The sequence below is a fragment of the Cupressus sempervirens genome, chromosome 10, assembly GCF_028749045.1.
Source record: "Cupressus sempervirens isolate cs-2001-9-10 chromosome 10, ASM2874904v1, whole genome shotgun sequence".
Taxonomy (NCBI): domain Eukaryota; kingdom Viridiplantae; phylum Streptophyta; class Pinopsida; order Cupressales; family Cupressaceae; genus Cupressus; species Cupressus sempervirens.
In genome coordinates, this window is record NC_143127.1 from 245,123,141 (window position 1) to 245,133,988 (window position 10,848).

General features: G+C 35.8%; 1 protein-coding gene across 1 annotated transcript; it reads right to left on the reverse strand.

Annotated features, from left to right (window-relative positions):
- Positions 1-4,768: 4,768 nt before the first annotated feature.
- Positions 4,769-6,868, reverse strand: LOC149533543 (trans-cinnamate:CoA ligase, peroxisomal-like). The gene has a single exon (XM_089806560.1). The coding sequence runs from the start codon at positions 6,759-6,761 to the stop codon at positions 4,977-4,979; it is 1,785 nt and encodes a 594-aa protein (XP_089662686.1). The 5' UTR covers positions 6,762-6,868; the 3' UTR covers positions 4,769-4,976.
- Positions 6,869-10,848: the final 3,980 nt, after the last annotated feature.

A 10,848-nucleotide genomic window follows, 5' to 3' on the forward strand; every position in this document is an offset into this window, starting at 1 on the left:
TGAGCCTTGTTAGAGGACCTTAGACAATTCCATTAGAATGTCACCTAGTTAAAAGATTTAAAAATGACTGTTAAGTCAACCTTAATGTAAAGAATTTTATCCACACTGATACAATTATTAGAAAGTAATAGTAGGACTTGATCTAATGAAAACTTATAACTCAATTATAGATTATAGATATCTATTTCAATCCTCCATTCTACTTGACATTCATACACTTTAGCTCTAATAGCTTGTTCACCTTTCAAGCATCCATCCCCTTAAGCCTTCTTACTTTGTATGCCAACTATTGTCTCTTCTATTTGACCATTAAATGAAGTAATACCCTAGACTCCTTGTCTTCCTTAAGTTTTTGCACATGACAACCTTTGCTTCTGACAATCTATCTCTATAAATAGAGAATTTAGATCTTTTGTCACTTAACCACAATCATCTATTTCAGGGTTAGGTAGGATTAAATGAATCTACCCACTTTTCTGTTTTGTTCCTCTAGAAACGTCCTCTACAATCTTTCTTGAATTTGTCTCAAAATAGTTTATCTTGAATTCTATGCCACCAACTCATCACAATTATCTTCCACACGCTTCACACAATTCAAGAAATCAAATTAGTCAGCTCAGATTCATCAAATCTTTGATTTAGCATTGTTTGTTGTTACTTGGCATCTATATTGTTTTGTCACTAGGCCAACACTAGTTCACTTAGCAAACACTAAAGTTTACTAATGTTCAACACCAACTAGACTTTACGTAGCATATACTAACATTCACTCAGCTTGCACAGTTTGTCTTCTTTGCTCGACACCTATTGATTTTCACTCAGCTTCTACTAATTTTTGCTTAGCTTGCACTAACTACTTGGTAAGGCTTGGCAAACACTTTTCTTACTTGATCTTCTTTGAGTCTTAACTTGAGTATAATATTTCATTTTAGACTTTAAGTAGATAAAAAATACACTACAGTACCAATGTCTTACTTCATCTTAGTGCTCCTTTTATATACCAAATAACTCAACCTTTCTTTAGGTGCTTTTGTTATCTCCTCTTTTCAAATCCTGTTCATCAATCAACTAACTGATAGCTTTCAAACCAAAAAGCAATTGTCTTAACAAAAGGTAGTAGGTTTGACATCATTGACAAAATAATGATTGTTCCATTATACATTCTTCACTTCATAACAATCTCATGTCAACACTATACAAAGTAGACATATTATTAGCCTCAACTCTAACTCTCCCATCACTTCCAGCTACAATTGCTTGTTTCCTACACTTGAACCTAGGTAATTTTATCATTTACCCATTTAGTAAATTCAATTTATCTTATTCATATTATGTAGGGTTGCATTTGAATGAATTATGTAATTGGTCTTGTTCATATTTTCTAGAGTTACATTTAAGTCAACCTCTGAGTCAAATTAGGCTTTACATTGCAACAAATAGTCATTTTCTTTAGAAGCTATCACAACGAAGCTATACAAATAGACAATGATTCAAGTAGAGAACTTTGACAATTTAAATTTCATCGCGCCTAAGTATATTATTGGCCTAATCTCTATATGAATTATACCTCTCATTACCTATTTGTATTATATTTTAGAGATGCATTTTATTAGAACCATGGAATGAATATATGAATAATATCTTTAGATATTCCATGAGATAGTAAAAGGAAATTTATTAGAATTCACTAACCTTTTAGAAGATGTGAAAATAAAATTATAAAATCATGGCATCTCTTCCTCGGCCCGAAATGCCCACCAAGGAAGAAGAAAAGCAGTCTCAGTTAAGACGAAGAAGAAAACAAGGATTATATCCAAGTGAAAATTGAGGATCAGAGGAATGAATCTTAGATGAGAATGGTGCAAATACTACTAGATGGAAACTATTTATTCATAGCCCTAGCAAATCAACTTGAAGGTGACCAATATCATCACTCAAAGATTGTGGTGGACAACGTTATGGAGCATTTTTTTGACTTTGAGTCTTTCTTCTTCTTTTTAAATGAAATAACATTTGAAGGATACTATGAATGAATGGTAGAAGATGGAACATGGGTAGACCATTGTGATATTTATGCAACGTCCATAATGAATCACACAAATATTCATGTGCACCACCTAAAGAGCCAAATATCCCAGATCTAAAATCTTGATAACACAAATAATCCTACACTTCATCTCTCATATCATGATGGAAATCACTACAACAGTTTGTACTTCATTAATAACAATGACAATGTTATTGCTACATCAATTCTTCTGGAGAGGGACAAAAATAAAATAAGCCATTCTAACCATGATCTTGTAAAGTTCACTCAAGATGAAATAAGGTGCAAAGATAATGGTTAAACTTGCAGAGAACAGAAGTTCCTGAAAAGAAAGGAGGAGCCTTAGTGAATGAAAAGTCTTAACTGGAAGTATTCCATGAGTGTCAATGAAGAAAAATAATAAAAATATATGACACTATCAACATAATCCTTACATCCTCTAAACATATAAGTACTAATATAAATATAAATTATAATCAATAATTTTACGAAATATATAATTGATATTTTTGATAACCCAACAATATTCCTATGAGCTAAACGTAAACTAAGCCTCTCTCAAGACAAAATATGTCCCTTCAAAGAAACAACAACAACAGGTAAACTACCATCACCACATAAGTTTGGTAGAGATAATTAATCTTAGAACCTATATGAAAAGAATAAAAACCCCTTAAAAAACTATGCTACTCTCTAGGCATTATGTAACATTTTAGGCCATGTTTGGTTGCTGGAATATGAGTGGAATAGGAAAAGAAAGTTGGAATATGTTTTATATTCGCTATTTGGTAAGCTCAATTGGAATTGGGAATAGGAAGACATATTCCAATTTTGCCCCTAAAATGAGCATATGTCTATGCCAAAAAATATCTGTGATTGGAATAGGCCATTTCCATTCCCATTCTGATTTTCCATTAAAAAAAAAAAAAATTAATTTTATTTTTTTGAATTTTTAAAATTTTTTTAAACCTTTTTTTTAAAAATTTTTTGTTAATTTTTTTTTATAATAGTTTTTAAAATTATATCTATTTGTTTAAAAAAAAAAATGAATTAACAAAAAAAATAATAAATTAAAAAAAAATTAGGAGAAATATTTTTCAAAATACAAAACTTAACCTTATTTCTGTTCCATTTTTGTACAACCAAACAATGGATTAACATATTCTCAGTCGAATTCCAAATGCACCAAACACGATTGGAATTGCCCTTTTCTATTCCCATACCCCATTCCATTTTTCTATTCTAATTTGCTATTCCTATGCCAGCAATGAAACGGGACCTTATTGAATGATTTCAATATTTTTAGCTGTGGATTAGTAAATATAACACATATTTTAAGACGTATAAATTATTTTATTTCTAAGCACGTTCAGAAATCGCTCTTTGAACTGCATGTGTTTCTTAAAAAACAATCCGGCTTTGTTTTTTAAGGCCGCGAATTTTTCGAAGGAATTACTCTTGGTGTTCGAAAACGAGAACAATCAAATGTGGGCACGGATTGTGCAACCCACTATATTGTTTAAAAATCGCAATATATGGTTTTATTTTTCTCCAAGAAATGTGCTTCATCAATCCTCAATGGTGGCTGTAACACGTTTTTATTCTTGAAACCATTACTCGTCAAAAAATCTAGTTGATCGGTGTGAACACGTCTCTACCCAATCAATGTTTCGTTAAGTAAGACAGAGTAGAGATGTTATTATATCCCAACAATCAATCCGGGCAAAGAATAGAAACAGCTGTCAGTCGGTAAAGATGTCTCTTTTATGGTTAAAGAAATTCCCGTGTCACTGACCACGACAACAGGGAAGTGCTTCTTCTCGTTGGGCAACAATAAATTAGAAACCGATTATGTATATAAGTTTTATAACCCATTGAACGCTGACATCAAGCAGACCTGGAATTTGATTGCCGTATTGGTATATAAAACACTTTTCGGTGACACTCTAAAATTTAATATAGTATGGACAACAACTTTTATAAAATTTATTCTACAACGTTTAAGTCGTCCGAGATGGGTGACCTCTCTTTGAACATCACCTAGATCCAATAAGTGCTAAGTGTTTCATTTATTTTCATGAGAGATGGATTCATGTGTGAATCACTATTCATGATATATGGGTCAATGAGTTTGACTCAGAAACTACACACCGAAAACTTGATAGCAATATCACAATTTGACTTAAGAGTTCTAGTTTCTGGGTTAGACTAGAACTCTTATGCATGGATTGTGGAAATCTCATTGATCTGACAATTTGACTTACTACGGAAAATATCTACTACTTATCAATTGATGAGCTTAAGGGGCTCTCTAATGAATGGTTCATAAGGCACAACACTTGGTGACGATTTCACAAATGGGGTTGCAAGCATAGTGGGTTTAACCATGGAGGGAGCTCCATAGTTAAGCGTGCTCGAGCTGGAGTGGGTGACCTCTTGAAAAGTCCAATGCTTCACCTCAATTTGACTTGTGGTGCAAAATATCTCCTACTTATGTGGACATATATTTAAATTTAATATTTTTAAAATTTTAAAATTATTTATCATATATTTTACTAATATATATTTAAAAATATATATTAAAATGACCAACCCATCATTAAAAAAATCATATGAGAGGTAGAGATGACCGTCAAACAGCAGGCCTGACATCAAGTTGGTAAGCATGTTGTATCAAAATTCCTAATACTTTGGAATCTTTGGATCCAGGCACAAAGAGAGTAGAGATAAAAACAAACATGTACTTAAATAAATGAAATTTGATACAAGAATGGTGGATAACCATATGATGGCACTGGGCTAGTGGATATACCGTGTTAGGACTTTATACGTGAACATTGTATTTTCCTGAAGTGTTCTATGTATGACTATGTACTTATATGAATCCCAGATACAAATCCCTCGAAACCCATTGTACTTATATAATTATTTATAGCCTGGACCGGGCAACCACATAGTGCTGCTCCTGCTGATCATTATACACCGAAACAGATCGATTTGGCTGTTTGGGTTTCGCTGCGGGCTTCTTTCGAATCCCCTTGGAAGTAGCAGCGCCAGAAGCCTGCAACTTCTTTGCCAGTTCTCTGAGAACAAACTTCTGAATCTTCCCCGTTGAGGTCTTGGGAAGCTCCATGAAAACAACAGCCTTGGGGACCATATAATGAGGAAGCTTATCTCGGCAGAAACGGATGATATCCTCCTCTGAAACACCCCTCTTCGTTAGAACAAAAGCACAGGGCGTCTCACCCCAATGAGCATGCGGCATGGCCACCACAGCAGCTTCGGTGACGTCAGGATGCGAGTAAAGAACGGACTCAACTTCAACGCTACTGATATTCTCCCCGCCGGAAATAATAACGTCCTTCGACCGGTCCTTTATCTCCACGTACCCGTCCGGAAAAACGACCCCGACGTCGCCGGTACGAAACCACCCGCCGGTAAAAGCCTCCGCCGTTGCCTTCTCGTCACGTAGGTACCCCTTCATAAGGCTGCTGCCCCTAATCATTATCTCCCCCATCGTAGCGCCGTCACGAGCCACGCTCTGCATGGTGTCGGGGTCCTTCACGTCGAAGTCCGCAAGGCTTAGAACTCCAACACCCTGCCGCCTTTTCAGAGCACCGCGCTCCTTCATTGGGAGACCATCCCATTCGGTCTTCCACTCACAGGCCAGAGCAGGCCCCGTGGCTTCCGTGAGGCCATAGGCGTGCGTAACACGAAATCCGATGGATTCCATCTTGGCCACCACTGCCTCTGGCGGCGGCGCGCCACCGGTGAGAACATCTACTCGGTTCACAACCGGTCGCCTCTCCTCGGGCCTCGCATTCAACAGAATATTGAACACGATCGGCGCGCAGCAGAGATGCGTCACCCGGTGCTGCGCAATGGAAGAGTAGATCTCCCCGGCCGCGGCGCTCCGAATGCATACGTTCGTCCCGCCACGTGCCGCCACGGCCCAAGTGAAAGTCCAGCCATTGCAATGAAACATGGGGAGCGTCCATAGATAAACAGCTTCAGTGCCCATTTGCCAAAGCAAAAGCATAGAAAGACTACTCAAATAAGCTCCTCTATGACTGTAAACAACTCCTTTCGGTGCCGATGTCGTCCCCGAGGTGTAATTCAGCGTGATTGAGTCCCACTCATCCAATGGCTCCAAGAATCGAAACTCCGGATCGCCCCCAAGAACCAAATCCTCATAAGAGACCACCGCACGAGAATTTGATTTGAGAATTCGGTCATACACAACCATCCCTGTGGCACAGGGGTCATCGTGTATGACCACCACGCGAGGCAGATCGGCGGCCGTGACCATCGCGGCCATGGCGGTGAGTGCCTCGTTTGCCAGCGGCACGAACTCGTAGTCGACAAAGAGCACTTTGGCTTGTGAGTGTGAGAGAATGGTGGCCACATTGGCGGCGTTGAGGCGCGAGTTGATCGTATTGAGAACCGCTCCGGCCATGGGAACTGCAAAGTGGGACTCGTAAAGAGCCGGCACATTGGGCGCCAGGACTGACACGACTTCGCCTCTTTGGACTCCGTATAAATTCACGAGCGCCGAGGCGATCCGACGGCACCGATCCATCGTCTGCGCCCACGTGAATCTCACGTCGCCGTAGATCACAGAAGTGCGCTCTGCGTACACCACGGCCGCTCTTTCTAAAAAGGTCAGCGGTGTCAGAGCCACATAGTTAGCTTCACATTTCGCTAAACTCTCCATTACAGACCTTTAATTCTATGCAAGAAACTTTACAGAGCTTTTGTGGATGACAAAACCAAGAGAAAAAAACGGAAAAATTTGATGTTTTACAGTCTATGGAAATGTTTTCAAGGTGGTGGGTATTTATAGGGGGGAAAAGCTCCCTACTTCACCATCGAGTGGGAAACCATTTTACGTGTGAATTGTCCCGTGTTCCGTCGTGGAACAACAGGTCTTAGAAAATCTGAAGAAAGTGTGAGGAAATGGAGTGGAGTTTGCAGAATTCCAACTCCAAGTTTGAACGAGGACTACACAGTTGTTGGACTCTTGACCGCAAAAAGGATATTCTGGCGAGATGGATTGCTCCGCTGGCTGCGCTGACCGTACCGCGAGCCTTCGCCTTAATAGCGAGCCCACGCATTTCGCTTTCTCGGTCAAATCCACGAGTTTCCTCCACCCTCGAAAGATTTTGAACAGGTGAAATGAATGAGAAATGAACTCAGCTCACATACGGGAAATATTTTGGCACATGATAATCGTATCTAGTCATCTCAAGCATACAAGAATTGAAAGAAAATGATAGGGTCATGTATCCCTTCTTTATGGGGTCGTTTTTCATGGCAGGGCATCTCCTCTTCTTCTATTGTGTGGTCCTATACCTAGGTCTTTTGACCCGTCCTTTCTTCACTATGTGATTATACTTTTATTGATTCCATCTTCCTATTACAAGGTCTTGTTTTGGACTGTATGACTTTCATTGGTTCCATCTTCTTCCTAGGGATCTTTGGTTTGTATGACTTTTATTAATTCTATTTAGGTATTTGGTAGTACAAGATTTGTTTTGGTTTGTATGAACTTCATTAATTTCATCTATTTTGTGCAATAAGTTTTTTTCCATGTCTCATTTTGAATGATAGATTAGGAGGTGTGATTTGAAACATTGTTGAAAATATTGCCAACTAGATTTGTTTTGGTTTGTACGAACTTCATTAATTTCATCTATTTTGCGCAATAAGTTTTTTTCCATGTCTCATTTTGAATGATAGATTAGGAGGTGTGATTTGAAACATTGTTGAAAATATTGCCAACTATTTATATAGTCAAGTCTAAAAAGTTTCCTACACCAACATCTTTGAATTGAATTCTTGAAAAATAATTTAGTCATATAGATTATCTTGATCCCTTCCTTTTTGCTCCCCATTTTATGATTTTTCTTGGTTTGTGAGTCCTTGATTTTCCTTATCTATGTAGTCAACACAAACATCAAGTTACTTTAAATTTTAAAACTTCTATAAAAAATCACACAATTAAATCCTGATAGCAATATCACAATTTGACTTGCTGTGGAAACTATCTCCTACTTATCAACTTCTATAAAAGTTAAAACCTCTAAATGATTATGGAAAAAATAAGTTTACATAGTTTGATTAAGAAATATTATAAGTTATTTACAAAGTTAAATTTTAAAACTCCTTTTATAGAAACATGCACAAAATAAATAGATTTACTAGAAGTGTTGATAAAGAAATTAAGTTTAACAAAAATATTCGTAAAGAGAGTAAGTTTGCATAGTTGAATCTAATTTTAAAACTTCATTCATAAAAACATTCCTTTAAAAAAAATGGTTGTAAACATCAATAAAGAGAATAATTAGTATTTTTTAATAAAAAAATGATACAAGTTGAATTTACATAGTCAATTTTTTAAAAAAATCAGATGATGGGCCCTTAGCCTACTGGTGAAATTCAAGGTTTCTAATGAGTCCACCAAAGATCAAGTCGTGATGAGTGTAAGCCTCTGACATTAATAAAAGGGAGAGGTTGGGATTGTGTCTAAGTTTGACAAAATGGACATCCCTTAGTCTTTAGGTTTTAGCCATTTGGTAGAATGGATACCTCTCACTCCTTGACTCTTAGCCAAAGAGGTACAACCCAAGGTTCATGCTCTCCTATAAGCATGCATGACCAAGAAATGCTCAAACCTTGACACCACCACATGAAAGGGTAAACCTTTGATGACATAAAAACCCCTACTAAATACATCACATTAAAGAGAAAACACATAAAAGATAATAACCACCACAAAAAGATGGAACCCCAATCAAAATATCTACCAAACAAAGACACTTCCATGATATCCTCATCAAATAAGATATTACCCCTAGAAACCCACGTGCCTCTATAGTCCACTTCCCTTCTAAAACATTATATGGTGCTGCAAAAAGTTATGTTGAATAGCTAAGACTTGAAAACCCTATCCCACACATCTATCCAAAGTCTCCTACACATCTATCCAAAGTCTCATTACCATACAAACCATATCACCTTATTGAATCATTCAAAATAAAAGTATTTATTTCACATGTCTAGAAAGGTACTAGGCATAGATAATTGAGTAGTGCATTAAAAATTAAAATATTGATATAAAAAGTATAAATTATAACATATTGTGGTATAGTGTAATGTGAATTCCCCCCCCCCTCTCGCGCGCGTGTGCGCTCGCATATGTGACAGAGACACATACATACGATTTGGTGTATATTTATATTATAAATTAATTATCTATACTATATATATATGTATGTATGTATGTATGTATGTATATGTTTGATCTTATACAAATGAAATGTAGTTCGAAACAACTATTTTTCTAAAAAAGCATTATATAAGATTATCCTAAAAAAATAAAAATTCTTAATCTATTAATTTTTTTTAATTGAGTTCTAAAGTCTAATTTATTTTCCAAAATATTTGTACTAATTTTAAAAAAATTAAACAAAAAACTAAAGTACCATTCTATTTTGAATAAGATAAACTGCACTATTGGTCTACTCTCATACCCATAATTAGCAATAAGTAAAAATAATAATTAGTTAAGGGCTTTAAAAAAAACATCTAGTCCAAATAGATTACGAGTGCATTCAGAACGTAGATAATTTTCTACCAAAAACAATTTAAATTAAAAGAAAATTAATGTTGATTAAAAAAATTAAAATGTAGTCTTCCAAAAGAATTTAAATTAAGAGGAGAAAAAAATGAAATAAACTTTTACGACCGTCAAATTTAAATTCGGCCGGCACATTTAGGTAGTTTAGTTTTTTCGTTGAATGGGAGGACCCACCCATCAGACCACCTGCTTCCCGTCGCATATGATCACTCTCACTTTTCATTACTTTTATATTAAAATAATAATATATGGCTTTCCAAAGTGGAAGCGTGAGAATTAAAAAAATCTCTTGAACAATGTAAAAGAAAAGGCGTAATTAAAATTTTAAAAAGGGCTCGTCCGAAAACATGGATACGACGTGATCGAGACTTGGTCGGCAACAAGAAAATTGGTTAAAAGTATTTTAACTAAAATAAAATTGCCCGTGCAAAACTTCACATCTTACAAGTCAAGGCGGGCGGCCAATACTCCAATGGATATAATTAGAGCCCTAAATTCAAGGCATACTGATTTACTTTTGAAAATAATCTAAAGCTTTTTTTATATGGAATATTTTATTATCTAGAAGATCACTTTCTTATTCAAAATAAGGGTAGTGTTAGTTTTGAATTGTTTTTGTTAAGAGTCTAGGGTTGAGAGGTATGCTTTTCTAAAAATGGTCAAGACATGATTTTATCTCGTCTCTTATTATTATATTAGATCTTGTAATTAGCAAGACTTGACTTTATTGGTCTTATTTAGAATCATTTAACTTCGTTAAAGATGTATTGATCAATATGTAAACAATAGATCACTTAACAATTATGTAGATTTGTCATTTGAAAGTTTATAATTTTAATCGTGTAACTTTAGAGATCTTCTTCACCATGTTTGAACATTATGAAGAAAAGATAGGATTGTTGTAGTTCCAAACTATGATCATAATTGAGTATATTGAGATGCTAACATATGAACCAATGAATGCATTAGCTATTGCAATTGGACTCTTAATCTAGGTGGAGATTAAAAATATTTTACTTAATTTCTTGTTCATCAAAAAAAGTAAAAATTGGCTTGCATATATCTTTATTCCATTCAGTTTGGTGCGTACTTTGATGAGAATGCCTAAATACTATATTTTTTACCAAGAGTGTTTTGGGTAATAATTCTTACCAAGAGTATT

Excerpts from the sequence above, each read along its gene's own strand:
- LOC149533543 (XM_089806560.1), bottom strand. The coding sequence starts at position 6,761 with ATGGAGAGTTTAGCGAAATGTGAAGCTAACTATGTGGCTCTGACACCG.